The sequence below is a fragment of the Oncorhynchus mykiss genome, chromosome 11 (genome assembly GCF_057628025.1).
Source record: "Oncorhynchus mykiss isolate SJ-2025 chromosome 11, ASM5762802v1, whole genome shotgun sequence".
In the NCBI taxonomy this organism is placed as follows: domain Eukaryota; kingdom Metazoa; phylum Chordata; class Actinopteri; order Salmoniformes; family Salmonidae; genus Oncorhynchus; species Oncorhynchus mykiss.
The window spans coordinates 20,001,510-20,019,725 of NC_143032.1; the positions used below are offsets into that span (position 1 = coordinate 20,001,510).

General features: G+C 44.5%; 3 protein-coding genes across 18 annotated transcripts in view; 2 read left to right on the forward strand and 1 right to left on the reverse strand.

Annotated features, from left to right (window-relative positions):
* phldb2b (pleckstrin homology-like domain, family B, member 2b) overlaps positions 1–3,004 on the forward strand; it is a 47,347-nt gene extending 44,343 nt beyond the window's left edge. For all 13 annotated transcript variants that reach the window (XR_016484415.1, XM_090189707.1, XM_021620444.3 and 10 more), the window contains 5 exons: positions 568–658; positions 782–928; positions 1,014–1,233; positions 1,348–1,433; positions 1,556–3,004. Coding sequence is in view for 12 of the 13 variants with exons in the window: in XM_090189707.1 (XP_090045833.1) it covers positions 568–658; positions 782–928; positions 1,014–1,233; positions 1,348–1,433; positions 1,556–1,696 (685 nt within the window). In the remaining variant the exon portion in view is untranslated. The remainder of the gene's footprint in view (positions 1–567; positions 659–781; positions 929–1,013; positions 1,234–1,347; positions 1,434–1,555) is intronic.
* A 7,356-nt stretch (positions 3,005–10,360) lies between these two features.
* Positions 10,361–15,374, reverse strand: LOC110535450 (T-complex protein 1 subunit epsilon). Its single transcript, XM_021620451.3, has 11 exons — positions 15,149–15,374; positions 14,428–14,488; positions 13,894–14,058; positions 13,369–13,567; positions 12,909–13,101; positions 12,317–12,466; positions 11,957–12,076; positions 11,641–11,826; positions 11,315–11,452; positions 10,985–11,165; positions 10,361–10,793 (listed from the first exon to the last, which is right to left on the reverse strand). The coding sequence occupies exons 1-11, from the start codon at positions 15,251–15,253 to the stop codon at positions 10,666–10,668; spliced, it is 1,626 nt and encodes a 541-aa protein (XP_021476126.1). The 5' UTR covers positions 15,254–15,374; the 3' UTR covers positions 10,361–10,665.
* Positions 15,375–16,815: 1,441 nt separating this feature from the next.
* The window catches only part of mtrr (5-methyltetrahydrofolate-homocysteine methyltransferase reductase), a 44,557-nt gene continuing 43,156 nt past the window's right edge, over positions 16,816–18,216 (forward strand). For 2 of the 4 annotated variants that reach the window (XM_036935134.2, XM_090189708.1), the window contains exon 1: positions 18,079–18,191. The gene's annotated coding sequence lies outside the window, so the exon portion shown is untranslated. Of the gene's footprint in view, positions 18,192–18,216 lie in introns of all 4 variants that reach the window. The other 2 variants (XM_090189710.1, XM_090189709.1) reach the window with 2 other exon arrangements.

Genomic DNA, 18,216 nt, shown 5'->3' on the forward strand with positions numbered 1-18,216 from the left:
TGTAGCCTCGGGAATGGAACACCATATGGAATACTGCATCTCTGTAACGCCATCACTGGAGTGACGTGTGTGTGTGTGTGTGTGTGTGTACTAGTTATGTAAGAGAGAGGCCTCTTTCTGACAGGAACAGGAAAGAGAAGCCCCGTGTGGCTCCGTTGGTAGAGCATGGTGCTTGCAACGCCGTAGTACAAAAAACTGATGAGAACGCATGCACTCACTACTGTCGCCCTAGATAAAGGCGTCTGCTAAATGAGTCAAATGTACGCAAAGAGATGACGAGAGGACAGAGAGGGTTGAGAGAAGGAATGAAGGATTGTGGTAGATATGAAGCGGAAATGGATAGAGGAGGAGTTAGTAGTGGGGGGGGGGGGTCAGAGACTTATTCCAGGTGTTTCTTTTGAAGTGGAAATGAAAAGCAGCAGACTTTGCTGTGACACACACACACGTCCAGGCTGGTTCTAATGTGTTCCAGCAGGGCCCATTCTTAATGACTGTGTGTGTTCCATGGGAAGAATAAGTCCTGTGCTGCATCATTCCCAGCCTGTAGAATGTCTGTGTGTGTTGCAGTGCCAGTACGTCTAACGTGACCAAACTGGAGGAAATGGAGCGTCTGCTGAGACAGGCTCAGGCAGAGAAGAATCGCCTCATAGAACACAAGGTAACATACACATGTGCACAGATAAACAAACAAATACACACACACACACACACACACACACACACACACACACACACACACACACTGAAATCTAAAGTAAAGCATGTGTTGTGTCTGGTGCAGGAGCAAGAGATGGAGTCACGCAAACAGGCTCTGGAGGAGGAGAGGAGGAGGAGGGAGGATCTGGAGAAAAGACTGCAGGAGGAGACCAACAGACGACAGAAACTCATCGACAGGGAGGTGAAACTACGGGAGAAACAGAGAGCACAGGTGAAACAATAGGCATACGAAACAGTATCTCTCCAGGACTAAGATTGCTGACCACTAGAGTAACCTTTAACCCCTGTCCCCACAGTCCCGTCCTCTGACGCGCTACCTGCCAGTTCGAAAGGATGACTTTGACCTAAAAGCCCATATAGAGTCAGCGGGCCACAGTGCTGACACCTGTTTCCACCTGTCCCTCACGGAGAAGACATGCCGAGGATTCCTGGTCAAGATGGGGGGAAAGATCAAGACCTGGAAGAAACGCTGGTTCGTCTTTGACCGCAACCGACGAACGCTCTCCTACTTCTCAGGTAAAGAACGGATAGGTACCATGGACTGGAGTGTGAGTAACGCACACCTCTTAAGTCCTAACTTCTGGTCTGATTGTGTGTTTCTTACTGTTGTGTGTTTTGTCTCTGCTGCAGACAAGCATGAGGCCAAGCTGAAAGGGGTCATCTACTTCCAAGCAATAGAGGAAGTTTACTATGACCACTTAAAGAACGCACACAAGGTACCTACTCCTTTGTTGTGTGTGTGTGTGACACGGTCTTTCTCTTATTAAATGCTGAATCCTTGTAGCCTTGCTGTATCTGATCCCTATTCTTCTCTCCCCCTCCTTCCCTCCCCCTCCAGAGTCCTAACCCGTGTCTGACGTTCAGTGTGAAGACTCATGACAGGGTCTATTACATGGTGGCCCCCTCTCCTGAGGCCATGAGGATCTGGATGGATGTCATTGTCACTGGTGCTGAGGGATACACTCAGTTCATGGTGTAGAAAGGAGCGATATGGCCATGGCGGAGGGATACACCCACTTTATGGTGTAGGAGACTTGATCTGTACGCGTCGGAGGGATACACTCAGTTCATGGTGTAAAGAGGGGTGCTTCGGAGTGGAAGGTTACAGCCAGCGTGTGGTTATGACGACAGGACTAGCTCCTCTCTTTTCTCTGTGACACAGATGGACTGTTTTTATTTCTGTATTTTAGGACGTGTTCTCCAACAGTGTGCCTTAACTCTCACAGTAGCTCTGCTGGGATTGGCCAGTGTTTTTATGCATCATTAGTAAACAAGCAAACAGAACGTTCATTTCAATTCCAGGTTGTGTAGGGTCAAATGATCAGGCGGCAAGTTACTGATATTTACTCATCCCCAAAGACCTCAGGTCTCCTGTGTGTGTGTGTGTGTGTGTGTGTGTGTGTGTGTGTGTGCGCTACATTGTGATCACATAACCCAGAGGTGCTAATCTTTTTGTATGGTGTCTTTTCTCATGAGGCCAATGTCCTCCATTGCGTCTTCTAGTGTAGCCAAAGGTCAAGTCATCTGTGGTAAAATACAATACCAAAGGTTGCTACTTGGGGAATAGGTTGTCATTGAGATGCAGCCTTATACATGTCAGTGGTAGAATAAATACAGGATCATATAGGTTAACCCTCACAGATTATAATCATGCTGGTCGAGCTTTCGCTGCGTATTTTATCGTTGACTAACCAGATATGTTAGCTGTGAGTTGTATGTATCAAATGCCTTGTTTAATGGCGAGCAGCCTTGGCACATAGGCTTACTGTATGTTAGTGCTCAGTCATGATGCTTTTCCTTCCCACCATCATATAAATCTAGTTATTCCCTCTCATCAATAGAGGGTGACAGCTGAACAGTCTGAGGGACAGAGGATGACCCCTAAACCATCCCAACTCAACCCTACCACCTTCTGCAGTGAGTGTAGAACTGAAAGGACAGATGGAAGCAAATCCAATCCATTTTTGTCACTTGCTTCATAAACAACAGGTGGAGACTAACAGTGAAATGCTTACTTAAATGACTCAATTCCACCCTGCCCATTATTTCTACTGTATCCTTTCAGATATGAAGCATCCGGGGTCAGGCTAGCCAGGCGTTTGATTCATTATCGGGCATTAATGTGCTTTTTAACCATTTATATATATTTTTTAAATGGCAGGTTTTTTATCATGTAGCTATATCATACTGTATTTATGCTATTGATTATCAATGCATGTATCTTTATTTCTGCATACAGAAAAAGCAAGAACATATATTAAAGTAAGAACATATTGTCACTTAAAAATGTGTTTGGTCATTTTTCTTGAAAATATAACATGTTTTCATGAGACATTGATTTGAATGAAGGCTCTATGATCCATGTAAAGATTCTGTTTATGCCAAATGTCACTGGGAAACTCTGTGATCAGAAGCAGCAGTGTTGTATCAGAACCGCTAGAGGGGTGATCTGGTCCTGTATTCAGACTGGCTCTCAGTCCTCTTGGCACATTGTATACACACAGGGGTCACATGAGGAGAGACCTTCAACCAAAGAACAGGGTCACTTCTCCCACGGTCTTAAAGAACATCAGATAATCGAGACCTGCTATAACCTCATCTTTATCATAGTTTTCAGTTCAATCAGCGAGTTCTTGATGTTCTTGTTTTTCTGTCAGAAACACATGTTAAATTCTCATGCGGTGGCTCCCTCACTTGTGCATGTATATAAGGAAGGGGATTGTGCCTATAGAATACATCATGTCTAAAAGATGTATCATTTCAGAATAAGTGGTGCTGTAGGTCTGCTGATGTTGCTGGTCTGTCTGTCTGGAGCATGGAGTCAGGGAGAGAGTGGAGGGGTCAGAGAGAATGACATCACTCAACAGTGTCACAGGGAAGGGCAAGAGACCACCACCACCCCTGACATCTGGACCAAACTGATGTGAGTGATGTGGTGAAACAGAGAGTGGATGTTAGATCAACATATTCATATTGTTTCCCTTTAATTCCAGTCAAAGTAGCTGAATTGTTATCCATGGGGGGCAGAGTGACAGTCAGTAAGAAGGAGGTGAAGGAGCTGGAGAGAGAGAATGCAGGTACTACACAAGTATAGACATGAACTGGCACGTTTATTTATCTTACTACAAATGCATCTTTCTAAATATAAAATGCAATGTAAATCATCCTAAACATGTATACAAGCGCCTTCAAAAAGTATTTAGACCCCTTGACTTTTTCCCACATTTTATTACGTGACAGCCTTATTCTAAAATGGATTAAATAAAACAAAATCCTCAGAAATCTACACACAATACCCCATAATGACCAAGCGAAAACATTGTTTTCAAAGTTTTTGCAAATTTTATAATATTTAAAAAAGGATACCTTATTTACATAAGTATTCAGACCTATTAATGTGAGACTCTAAATTGAGCTCGGGTGCATCCTGTTTTCATTGATCATCCTTGAGATGTTTCTACAACTTGATTTGAATCCACATGTGTTAAATTAAATTTATTGGACATGATTTGAAAAGGCACACACCTGTCTATATTAGGTCCCACAGTTGACAGTGCATGTCTGAGCAAAAACCAAGCCATGATGTTGAAGGAATTGTCCGTAGAGCTCCGAGACAGGATTGTGTCAAGGCACAGATCTGGGGAAGGGTACCAAAACATGTCTGCAGCATTGAAAGTCCCCAAGAACACAGTGGTCTCCATCATTCTTAAATGAAAGAAGTTTGGAACCACTAAGACTCTTCCTAGAGCTAGCCGCCCGGCCAAACTGAGGAATCGGGGGTTAAGGGCCTTGGTCAGGGAGGTGACCAAGAACCTGATGGTCAATATGACAGAGCTCTAGAGTTCCTCTGTGGAGATGAGAGAACCTTGCAGAAGGACAACTATCTCTGCAGCACTCCACCAATCAGGCCTTTATGATAGAATGGCCAGATGGAAGCCACTCCTCAGTGGAGTTTGCCAAAAGGCACCTAAAGGACTCTGACCATGAGAAACAAGATTCTCTGGTCTGATGAAACCAAGATTTAACTATTTGGCCTGAATGCCAAGCGTCATGTCTGGAGGAAACCTGGAACCATCCCTACGGTGAAGCATGGTGGTGACAGCATCATGCTGTACGGATGTTTTTTAGTGGCTGGGACTGGGAGACTAGTCAGGATCGAGGCAAAGATGAACGTAGCGAAGTACAGAGAGATCCTTGATGAAAACCTGCTCCAGAGTGCTCAGGACTTCAGACTGGGGTGAAGGTTCACCTTCCAACAGGACAACAACCCTAAGCACACAGCCAAGACAACACAGGAGTGGCTTTGGGACAAGTCTATGAATGTCCTTGAGTGGCCCAGCCAGAGCCAGGACTTGAACCCAATCGAACATCTCTGGAGAGACATGAAAATATCTGTGCAGCAACGCTCCCCATTCAACCTGACAGAGCTTGAGAGGATCTGCAGAGAAGAATGGAAGAAACTCCCAAAATACAGGTGTGTCAAGCTCGTTGCCTCATACCCAAGGAGACTCAATGCTGCAATCGCTGCCAAAGGTGCTTCAACAAAGTACTGAGTAAAGGGTCTGAATATTTGTGTAATTTTTTTATAAATTAGCAGAATTGTCTAAAAACCTGTTTTGGATTTGTCATTATGGGGTATTGTGTGTCGATTGATGAGGGATAAAAAGTATTTAATCCATTTTAGAATGAGGCTGTAACGCAACAAATAAGGACAAGGGGTCTGAATACTTTCCGAAGGCACTGCATAGACAGACATTCAGTCCAATATCTCCAATAAGTTGCAATGACAGTGTTGATCTCTCCCTGCTTCTCCTCTGATGCATGTATTTTCACAGCACCAGTGAGAGGAGTCTACTACTACAGATAAAATACAGTGGACTGGCGCAGCTATAATACAGGTGCAGTTCTTTTCCACAATTATCAGAGGGTTATGGTAAAATATGAACACCCTGACATGGAAAACATGAGTTCTTGTCCCGTTTATTGTCTCTAGAGCTGGAGGAGGGGGATGTCGTCTCTATTCAGGGTGTGGGTTCTATGGTGACATAAATAATTACACCACCTTCATTGGTTTTCTACTCTTCCCTGTGTGATGGAGAATGCCGTATTTAGCTCAGGAGGTTAGGTGAAGAGTCAGGAGGTTAGGTGTAGAGTCAGGAGGTTAGGTGAAGTCCGGAGGTTAGGTGTAGAGTCAGGAGGTTAGATGAAGCCCGGAGGTTAGATAAAGCCCGGAGGTTAGATGTAGAGTCAGAAGGTTAGTTGAAGTCCGGAGGTTAGGTGTAGAGTCAGGAGGTTAGGTGAAGTCCGGAGGTTAGGTGTAGAGTCAGGAGGTTAGATGAAGTCCGGAGGTTAGGTGTAGAGTCCGGAGGTTAGGTGTAGAGTCCGGAGGTTAGGTGTAGAGTCCGGAGGTTAGGTGTAGAGTCAGGAGGTTAGGTGTAGAGTCAGGAGGTTAGGTGTAGAGTCAGGAGGTTAGGTGTAGAGTCAGGAGGTTAGATGAAGTCAGGAGGTTAGGTGTAGAGTCAGGAGGTTAGGTGTAGAGTCAGGAGGTTAGATGAAGTCAGGAGGTTAGGTGTAGAGTCAGGAGGTTAGGTGTAGAGTCAGGAGGTTAGGAGTAGAGTCAGGAGGTTAGGAGTAGAGTCAGGAGGTTAGGTGTAGAGTCAGGAGGTTAGGTGTAGAGTCAGGAGGTTAGATGAAGTCAGGAGGTTAGGTGTAGAGTCAGGAGGTTAGGTGTAGAGTCAGGAGGTTAGGTGTAGAGTCAGGAGGTTAGGTGTAGAGTCAGGAGGTTAGGTGTAGAGTCAGGAGGTTAGGTGTAGAGTCAGGAGGTTAGATGAAGTCAGGAGGTTAGGTGTAGAGTCAGCCAACTTGACACAACTGTGAGAAGCATTGGAGTCAACATGGGCCAGCATCCCTGTGAAATGCTTTCGACACCTTGTAGAGTCCATGCCCTGACGAATTGAGAGCAAAAGGGGGTACACCTCAGTATTAGGAACGTGTTTCTAATGTTTTGTACAGTCTGTGTATATAAATAAGGGGACAGAGCCTCATAGACTATGTGATTTCTGAAGAGGTGCCATTTCAGAATAAGTGGTGCTGTAGCTCTGCTGGTGTTGCTGGTCTGTCTGTCTGGGGCATGGGCTTAGGGAGAGAGTGGAGGGGTCAGAGAAAATGACATCACTCGACAGGGTCAGGGAAGGGAGAGCAGGATGAGAGAGGCTCAGATCGAGAGCCAAGTGACTGAAGCTACAGAGATGACTCAGACGACCGGTCAGACCACCGCCACCCCTGACATGAAGAAGAAATGTGCTGTACTGCAGCGCCATCAGAGTCCCTGGGTTCGCGCCCAGGCTCTGTCGTAACCGGCCGCGACCGGGAGGTCCGTGGGGCGACGCACAATTGGCCTAGCATCGCCCGGGTTAGGGAGGGCTTGGCCGGTAGGGGTGTCCTTGTCTCATCGCGCACCAGCGACTCCTGTGGCGGGCTGGGCGCAGTGTACGCTAACCAAGGTGGCCAGGTGCACGGTGTTTCCTCCGGCGCATTGGTGCGGCTGGCTTCCGGGTTGGATGTGCGCTGTGTTAAGAAGCAAGGTAATTCATTAAATGTGAATGTATTACAAAATAACATTTTGATTGTCAAAATGACAATTTCAGCACAAGCAGCTGAACTGCCAGCCATGTGGGCCAGAGTGACAGCCACTGAAAACGAGGCGATGGCTCTTAGAGAGGAGCAGAGTGTCGCCAAGACTGAACTGTAGCTCCAGAAGAACAAGGTGGAGGAGCTGGAGAAACAGAATGCAGGTACATGTCACAGAGATGTCATCAGTTAGAAATGATACATTTACTGTATTTGAGTAATGTTTTATTATGGTTTAACTTTGTTCAGTAATCACATTTTCTTTCATGTTCTGTCAGCCCTGGTGGCCAGTGACAGCCAGTGACAGCCAGTGAGAACACAAGTACTAGGAGGACTTTGACATAATCAAACCATCACCTTAAAAGTGGTCAGGATAACTAAATTCAAGTTCGCTTTTGCATATGTTTTCTGTTAAACAACAGCCTTGGAGGCCAGAGTACCAGTGAGAGGGAGGTGGAAGAGCTTAAGAGACAGAATGCAGGTAACAGATGCAGACAAACCTTTCCTCAGGTTTATTCATCCACATTTGGATTTTAAAGTTATAGTTTGCTTTGGGATTTGGATAAAATGCATAAAAGACAGCCAGATAAAAACATGATCTTATTTTACTTATGATACTTTGAATGTAAATGTATTTTTTTCACTCTCCCGTGTTTACAGACAGACCAAAGCTGGCCTTCTCGGTTGATTTAGGTGATGGACTGTTGTTACCCTTCTTCAGTACTGAAATCCCGCGGCACAGCCTACAACTCAGTTACTGGTATAGTAGCGCATACTACTACTACTTCAAAAAGTATTAGTTGTGCCATTACAGTGCCATCAGATTGTAAAGAATAAGTATAGGTATACACACAGAAAACAAGAACAATGACTTGTGACCTAGGAGTAGGAGTCAGTAATCAGTTGTGATTTTAGCATGTAAATCTTGGTGGGGCAAACTCAACAATAGCAAACATTATGCATGCCAGCAAAGCTACGACAAAACACAACACTAAAGAATACATTCATTGCACTATAACGGTGACAAACGGTGCCCACAAACTGTTAGGGCCGACATAAAGCTGTCCAAATAGCAGAGCTTTCTTTTCAGCACAATGGAGTGAATCCTTACCACCACTACACCTGGCTATTAGCGGAGCCTTGTCTAGCAGTGAAACAGTTAATTCAGCCTCGTTTACTGCCTTTTAAAAAACATAGCTGATTTGGCTGACTTGCTTAACAAGAAATTTGTGAGCGCCAGCTGTGCCATCAGAGTCCCTGGGTTCGCGCCCAGGCTCTGTCGTAACCGGTCGCGACCGGGAGGTCCGTGGGGCGACGCACAATTGGCCTAGCGTCGTCCGGGTTAGGGAGGGATTGGTCGGTAGGGATCTCCTTGTCTCATCGCGCACCAGCGACTCCTGTGGCGGGCCGGGCGCAGTGCGCACTAGCCAAGGTTGCCAGGGGCACGGTGTAGCCTCCGACACATTGGTGCGGCTGGCTTCCGGGTTGGATGCGCGCTGTGTTAAGAAGCAGTACGGCTGGTTGGGTTGTGTATCGGAGGACGCATGACATTCAGCCTTCGTCTCTCCCGAGCCCGCACGGGAGTTGTAACAATGAGACAAGATAGTAGCTACTACAACAATTGGATACCACGAAATTGGGGAGAAAAAGGGGTAAAATTCAAAAAAAAAAAAATTGGTGGAGTGGTTGAAAAACGAGTTTTAATGACTCCAACCTAAGCGTATGTACAATTCTGACTTCAACTGTATATCTAATGCATTGTCTCTAGAGCTGGAAGAGGGGGATGTGGTCTACATGTGTCTCCCCAAAGAGCATGTGCTGGCTGGTTCTTCTTGGTTGCGCAACACCTTCAGTGGCTTCCTGCTCTTCCCTGTGTGAGAGATGTTATATTGAGCTCAACTTAAGAGTCAGGAGGTTAGAGCTTCCTTAGACCAGGGGTGGGGCAACTGGCTGCTCCCCTTTTGTGTTTAGGAGAGGTTAGCTTTAAAACTGCAACATTTTCTTTACGCCTAATGGCAAAATGTTTAGAATTGCAAGAAATTTACTCTAAATCTTCTCTCCACTGTCAAGAGGGGGCTGACAAAATGTTTAGGTCGCAAGGTGGGGGGATCCCCCATCAGAATGTTGCTTAGGACCCCGACTGCATATGTGGGTATGGATGTGAGCGTAAGCAGACCCACAGCACCCAAGGTAACCCTCATGGTGAGTTCAGAATGTTTGTGGCCCCCAACTCATCCAAGATCAATTGTTCTCATAACCATGAATAAAAGCATTAAGTATTTTTCCCTCTCACCATTGACTTCTTACAGTTGATAGTACTGTATCCCGATGCCATCATAAACATTTCAAAACTAGACCAAGTAACTGAATACTCATTATGGCATCAATGATTTTTACACATCTGATAGTTTTTTCTTAAATTTGTTTACTGTGAAACACAGCACTGGCTTTGCAGTAATTAATTAGGTGAACTGTGCTTGTGAAAAATTGTAGTTAGATTCTCTGGTAATTGTCCATTTTTTTGCCAGTAGTTCTGGCGAGCCAACTATGGTCCCCAAAATCGCTGTGTCCACTGAGCTGTTGGGCCAGCCCTGCAACCTGTCACTTAAATGGGAGGGGCTAAAGATCATTGTCTCAACTTAATTTGCTAGTGGGCTGGTCCACCTGTGGTGAAATGTAGGGAACAAGGCACAGCTTTAAGGAAAATTACTTTTAAACTAGGGATTACAGCTAATTGAAGTAAGACAGTAATTACTTATTATGCATGTATGAACTACACGGACACATACAGCCGAAAATGAGAGGCGTAAAAAATTAAATACTCAAATGTACCAGAGCATGTCTTTAAGAGCAAAGCTTCAATGTGCCTACCATCTCATATGAATTAAATGTTTGACAGTGCAGATAATTATTACCTACAAAGCAATAGTGACAAATGTACTCTAATCAATGAACAGTATTGCACAAGCATATTTGTATCATATTGGGTGAAAACCCACACAGAAGAGAAATGTCACAGACCAACATTTTATTGATGACTTCAGCTTGAAGGAGGGGCGGTTTCAGGATCAAATGATAAATAACAGTACGCAGGGTTGGACACTGTGCTGGACAAGTGCCTAAAGGCCTAGGACACTTAACATTCTAGAACACAGACAACTTCTAGAACTCTGCAGAGTAGAGTTCTAGAACATTCTAAAGCAGTAATTCTAGAACACCTCATTCTAGAATATTCTAGATTAGAAGTTTGCTGAGTCCTAGAAAACTGGGCTGAGACTGGCACGCGCTCAGTGGGAGTAGTTGGCTAGGTGGGGGTCCTTAATCTTCAGACTCTCCCGGGCTTCTGATGTCATCGATCTTCAAGATCATCTTAACCACCTGGGTGGCCAGAGAGATCTGCTGCTTTTTCCCATGCAGAGTCTCAATTACATGTTGCTGCTTCATGTCTAGGACAGAGAAAATAATCCACATCAATAACAATTACAGCTATATTAAAGATATAATGCTTCATATTAAGTGTTTACATGTAGCCCCTAGACAGGTGAATGAAAACATTTAACATTGTGAATATTGGATATACAAAAGATGGGTATAAACACAAAAATGTACAGTTGACAAGTTGTGAGTCTGTCCTTACCATTGGTGTTGAGGTGCAGACAGTCGATGCCCAGGGCGGGGTTGTTCTCGGTGACCTGCCTGGCGCGGACCTCTGTCATGGTCTGGATGGAGTTAAGCCCGCTGTTTTCTGCCAGGGCCATGGGGATCACCTCCAGGGCATCAGCAAAAGCACGCATGGCATACTGCTCCAGGGACGGGCACTGCAGAGAGAGATGGTGGTATGAGCACATTGCTTTGTTTCAGAATCATCATCAGGCTATTACTGTTACTCCGGGGCACACTCTTGATGCAAGTCAAATACAAAGTTTTAATCTTTCACCTGGTGTGTGTGTGTGTGTGTACACACTACCTTGTCAGCAGCCTGGTTGACAGCGAGGGCACAGGAAATCTCAGAGGCTCCGCCCCCGTACACAACACGGTTGTCTCTGACCAGGTTACGGATGACACACAGTGCATCATGCAGCGCACGCTTAGCCTCCTCAATGATCTGACAGGGAAATGAAACAGTTAGTTCTGGGCTGCAATGAAAGCCTGTTCACTTAGGTACAGGAAGTGTCCATCCGTGACCTAAAGATACAGCTGACGAGGAATCACAGCTGTCTACATTAACTGATTATCAGTTGCCTCAGCATAATCTCTTAACAATCAACATTAGCAGACTACCAGTCCACCCACCATCTTGTTTCCTCCACGGATGAAGATGGTGACTGCCCTGGAGTTCTTGCACTCCTCGATGACCAGCATGCGGTCCTTGGTTGTGCCAAAGCAGATCTCCTTAACGACACCGGCTGAGCCCAGCTTCTCAGCGGTCAGCTCAGAGAACCGAGGCACGATGCGGCCCCCTGTTGCTATGGCAATCAGCTGAGGGAGGAGAAAACAGTGAGGTTAGCGATGCATAAATAGTTTGGTGAACACCCTCCCCCCGATAACTTCTTGTAGGTAGATGGCAAAATGTCTGTATGTAGTTTGTGTGTGACGGTGCGCGTATCACCTCGATCTCAGGCCCTCCGACCCAGCGGATGGCAGGCAGTTCATTCTGCAGCAGCAGGTGGTTGGCCTCGTCATCAAAGCCCCACTGGCAGATGGCCAGGTTAGCGCCGGTATCTTTGATCTGGAAAAAGAAAAGAAAAAAGTAAATAGTTAAAATATTACACTTTCATGTTATTTCACCAAACTCCACTATCTGTTTTTTAATTTTTTTTTTAAAGTTTAGATCATATTCAATTAGATTCAAGGAGATGAGGGGAACTTCATATACACATATTTAAGTTGTCCAGACTGAATGGCTGGAATTAACTGTATGCAGCTGTGCTATAGAGAAATATGAAGTCCTAAAGTTTCTGTGACTGACCTGTTTGATCATCTCCAGGAACTTGTCCTTCTCATACTTCTGCAGGGCCTTGTATTCCTCCACACAGGTCACGTCCAGCTTGTGCTTGGTCTTGGGCTTAGGGGGCTCAAACGGGCAGGTCAGGATGGCCATCTTTGTGTCTTTCAGGAGCTGAGGGGAAAAGAGTACAGGCAATTACTGTACAAGATCATTTATCTGGCTAAACACAATTTTAAAAAGAGTGCTTCAGACTTAGATGGACAAAAAAAGAATACCCCTAAATCTACAGAAATCGTCAGCTCTCACAAGCCTAATTTAAGGTGAATGTCTTAAATGAGAGGCGAAACAGCCGTGGTGCTGTATCCAGTCAATGTCAGACCACTCCACCGGGGACAGAGTGACTGGAGTAAGGGAGGGGAAGAGTTACTGATCCAGTCGGTCCTAGAGTTTACACTGGGTTGGATCTGAGGTGTACTAACATGACCCTTGTTTGTATCAACTGTATGACTGGGTTTGGAACTTGAATAAGGTACCACTACCTTCTGATGAAGGTCATCTAGCCTAAACGTCAACGCTATTACATTAAACTACCTAAGCTGTGTGTGGTGTGTACCTTGGGCATCTGAGGGTGGCTGAACTCCTTGTCTATGATGACTCCCTTGATGAGCTGGGTATCCTCCAGCTTGCCTCCCACCTTGCCCTCCATCTTGATCAGCTCAAAGTCCACGTCCTTACGGTTCATGTCCGCCACAGTCAGGACGGCGTTCACTGCAATCTCCGCCATCTGTCTGTGGCAGCGGTTGATCCTGAGAAAGGAAAGATGGGGGAGAGAAATCTGTATGAGACCTTATGAAACCAAGGTTCACAAATAATAACTTAATCCTACTTTCCATACGGGCCAAATCAATTTGTGTATCATTCATCTTTGTGCAAAGACTGCATGGTTCCATTAAAATAAAAAATACAAGTAGACGTGCAAACAATAAAAAGGCATCCGCTAGCTGGACCATTAATGAAATTCTTGAAAGTTGCCATGACGACCACAAAAAATACTAACAGCCAGTGAGACTCACACTTTGGATCCCAGTGTGGTCATGGCAGTCTGGATGAGTGGCTCCGTGTTGCTGGGGTCGTATGGGTAGGTCTCGCTGATCTTGTCCAACTGCGCGATGGCGATCTTGGCGGCCTGGTCGTAACCGTCAGAGATACGGATGGGGTGGATGCCCCTGTCCAGCAGCTGTTCTGCCTCCTCCAGGAGAGCACCAGCCAGCACTGGAGGGGAGATAAGTTAGGATGAGTGTACCAATATGATTCTGCATTGATGAACACAATCTTATCATAGAAAGAATTGAGCATGGCTTTTAGAAATGATCAGATGTCTCATAAGATGCCCCATGTAAGATTAAGTTCCTAGATGAGAGAAGTGAGAAAGCCATGCTGCTGTATCCCGTCAATGCAACATTAATCCAGATCAGCGCCAAAAAAAGGAACCAGAAGAGTACAATCCAATTTTCATAATAGGATAGAGATTAAATTTGTTTATTTAGTAAGCTAATGAGTCAGACCAATCACAGACTCAAATCTGTAGGGTCCCCTACCAACGACTCCGGTGGTCCCGTCTCCGATCTCGTCGTCCTGAGACTTGGAGAGCTCCACCATGAGCTTGGCGATCTGGTGGTCCACATCCATCATGCTGAGGATGGTAGCTCCGTCATTGGTGACGGTCACCTCTCCATCCCGGTCAACCATCATCTTGTCCAGACCTGTAGGAAGAGGAAGGGGGGAAAATCAAATGTACTACATGATGAATGTGTAGCTGTTACTGTGTTGAGTAATGAATGATTGGGCACACACCAATACTAGAAGTTACTTTATTGCTGTTTACAAATGTTGCTCCTGAGTGCCACAGCAGTCTAAGTCACTGCATCTCAGTGCTAGAGGCGTCACGACAGACCCTGGTTCGATTCCAGGCTGTATCACAACCGGCCGTGATTGGGAGTCCCATAGGGCAGCGGACAATTTGCCCAGTGTCGTTAGGTTTTGGCCATCATTGTAAATAAGGATGTTAACTGACTTGCTTAAATAAAATCTAATAAATAAGCTTCAGTGTGGCCGTGTTTGTTCGGGCTTACCGTTTGGTCCTAGAGAGGTCCTCAGCGTCGAGGCAACTGCCTTTGCTGCCATGATGTGAGACTGCACAACACAAAAGGACATTCGTGAATTTCTTCACTGAGGCTGGGATTCTGCAGGAGTCAAACTATAACCAAATAAAATCAAGATATCTCTGGGACCCACTGGCTAGATGGCCATGTCCGTGAAAATTAAATTGACGATCAAGATTCCTCGTTAATTGCCAAGAAGCAACTGCCAAATATTGTCAGCGGAGTTAGGCTATCCAACTAACTGTGTCGCTAAACTACTTTACCAACGTTACCTTGCTACGTCATGACTGCATGTGGCATGTAAAAAAAATAATTGGACTTTATTCATCATAAGTGATAAACACAGAACTGTTGGTGGTATGTTATCTAGCGAATTCCATTGTTTATTTGACAACCAGCCGCGCCTCACTGTGGCGTCCTCAGAAAATAAGCACATGGGCAGACTAGCATGCAGTTGCTAGCTAGCCATATAAATAACGTTACAACTTTCTAGCTAGCAAGCAAACTTTTACAACATGAACTAAACATATGCATTGGCCCGTAATGTTATAATGCAGCTAGCTTGCCAACTGTCTAGCTAAACAAGTGGGTCTGAAGTTGTTGTGCATTTGAAGTGTTCTGCATTTGCCTTGACAAGATCCTGACGCATGAATGAAGTGGCATGCTAGCTGACTTGCTAAATCCATTGTACCTTCAGTGCGTCAAGGCCCGATAAGCGAGTCTTCTTATCCTGATCCTTGATGATGATGAACGGCCGTCCATACTCATCGAATGCGAGTTGCCCCATAGCGGACATATTGCCCGAAAGACGGCGACACTTTAGAAGTGTCCACGGATTAAATTCAGACTTTAACCGGTGAAAAAGTGGAGTGTTGGTAGGCACCTGGTCACACTGGTCTGCTGGCGACTTCTAGAAGGATCTCGGGGCGGGGAGGGCGAGACCAAGTAGGAAAAGGGGGAAGTTGATACATCATTCAATGATTCGATTTTTTAAAACTATATTGTGAAGATATATTTCGTTTGCCTTTTCTACAATTACGTTTTGAGACAGATTTTGTGCTAAACGGCTTGAATTCATGAAATGTTTTAAAAATCACCAAAATTCCTCTCATCACGTTGTTGCCAAATCAGTTATTCTAGTCTCGCGATCTCACTCTTTTTACTATTGTCTTGTTTTCTCGCGCTTTAGATACATCGTTTGGTGCTGAAGTTAAGAAACCAGGGGTGATGAAAATACTAAAGAGAGTTTAAAAATTCAATGTATTAGCTTGATAATGTGCGTTGGGGTGAATACGTTCACTTGAGTGAACTCACATGCAGCTACTTTTTCAGTATCACTGGTATTGTTTGGCTCATTGCATTGGCCATCCAGCCCAAATCGTCCAGAAAAGTCTTAAACGTTTGACTTGTGTCAGCTCCACCAAATGTTATGGATATACTGGCAAGACATATCTCCCCGCCCTAACAATTGTCTACAAAGTGGAATGGCAAAGGCGGGTGTCTAGCTCCCGCTTATATTTTTGGAGGATTGGTGGATACATCTCATTATTGTAATTCACTTGAATATTCAATGGAGTTGTTGACGTCAAACGCCTGTATTCAATGGGAGAGACGCTATCAGTGGAGGACCATCCTCAGGGAATTTAATTTGTTTTAAATTAAAAGGAAAACATTTTAAAAGTGATCCTTTTTAGATAAGAAAATATATACTACACATATTAACATCACCAAATAATTGATTAAAATACCCTGTTTTGCAATGAAGGTCTAAAGTAGCCTAAACAGCAGGGTAGCATCATGGTGTAGCCAGCCGGTGGACAGCTAGCTTCCCGTCCTCTGGGTACATTGACTTTAATACAAAACCTAGGAGGCTTTCTCAGGAGGCTTTCTCATCCGGAGGATGTCCTCCAACCTATCAGCATGAACTGACATGTTGTCCACCCAATCAAATGATCAGAGAATTAATCTAGTAATGAAAGCATAAACTACAGCTAGCTGGCACTGCAGTGCATAAAATGAGGTGAGTAGTTTTCTCAAAGTGTGAGAAAGACAATAGTTGAACAAATTAATTTCTTCCAAAAAGAAGGAGAAGCGAGATAGAGATTTTGTCATTTTTTTCTTCACTTTCAGTTTAATTGACTTAGCTAGCAAATGCAGCTAGCTAGTTTAGCCTACTCAAACAGAGGGATTATAGGTTAGCTAGAGTGCTATGACTATCCAACACAATACTGTAACTCTTCCAAGTCAAGGTCAACTTTTGGTTTTACAAATGTATTGCCACCGGGTCCCGCCGGTGTAAGTACTAAACGGTTTACTGACTGTACACTGTAACGTTACTGCATGATTGTGGCAGGTTTACTAACGGGTTAGTTCTATTAGCAATGTTGACTATAATGTTACTTTAGCCAATATGGTGACAATAATGTAGGCTATGTGTAGCAGCTATGATTTGGTTTGGCTTGGAAAGGCTTTTTCACCTGGTCACATAGGGCTGATGTGTTGTTCATTGAAGTTCTTAAGCGAAGGGAAGAGGTGAGCGCATAGATGTGAGAAGGAATACAACGTGGCTGCTATGAAAATGAACTGCGTTTACGTGTGATCAGGGGTTTATTCATTCTGCTGATTCTGTTGAAAAATGTTTCTTAAACGGAAGCAAATGGAACTAAAGAGGGATAAACAAACCTGAATTTGTCCAATAGAAACTATCGTGTGCAACTGTTGGACTAATGATTAAATCATAGACCAGCTAGATCCAGGAAAGAGTGTGCAAGGCAGTATTGAATGTGTCTGTCCATGTCTCTCATCTCACATTTTTATCTCGACCTGTGCGCACACCTACGTTGTAAATTTAGGCTAGGTTGTAGAAACCCCATGATGGATATAGGTAAAATCAGAGTATCAAGTAGCCTAAACATATTGTTATTACATTGAACTGAGTGAATGGAATATGAATGACAAAAAAAATCGTCCTCCCTCATCTTAAACGGCACCGACCGCCACTGGACGCTATACTACTAGCCTCATCATGTCATGAATAGGCCAATCCATAGCCATCTCAACAACTCTGATATAAAGTGTTTTTTCTCAAAGTTGCCGGGATGTCACGTGTCCTACTTATCAGTACACTCGTAACAACTTAAGCATTACGAAACTTATATTTGATCAAATAAGCCTCACATAGCAAATAAGACATTCATTTTTGTAAGGTCAACACCTCACAAAAACTCATTGTTTGGCGGGCGAAACAACGAAAAAACGCCACCTGCTGGAGGGAGACACATTTTCTGCAGAGTTGGGCCTCCTCTCTTCCTCTCTGGCTCCACTTAATAAACGATCTCTAGCGCCGTTACTGAGTTTAGTTTCTGGCCACTGTCTCGTGCTGGAAGACTAGCACTCGGGAGTTTTACTAGCAGACCAGTTGGATGATACGCGAATCTCATTGAGTTACAGAGAGCTGTTCTCCAAAAGCATTCTCACATCAGAGAGAATAAGTTCGTGTTATGTTATAAGTTTGATAAATACATGGGCACAAATTCAAGTACATACACATAGTTCTGTACACTCATACATACAGGTTGTTCCTTGCTGGGGCGACAACGTGCCGTGCGTCAAACGTGACGTAACTTCCGGGTAAGTTTTGTAAGGCGTTGAACGTGTTCAGTTATGTATTTTCTACAATGTTAGAAAAGGAGTTCCACGGGGATCTGCAACTAACTTTTCAATTTTCCGATTGTGTATGTACGATAATGACATGCAGTC

Coding starts and splice junctions, on each gene's coding strand:
- LOC110535450 (XM_021620451.3), bottom strand. CDS start 15,253: ATGTCCGCTATGGGGCAACTCGCATTCGATGAGTATGGACGGCCGTTC. Junction 13,102..13,368: donor ACCACACTGGGATCCAAAGT/GTGAGTCTCACT, acceptor TTCCTTTCTCAG/GATCAACCGCTGCCACAGAC. Junction 11,166..11,314: donor TCAACCAGGCTGCTGACAAG/GTAGTGTGTACA, acceptor CTCTCTCTGCAG/TGCCCGTCCCTGGAGCAGTA.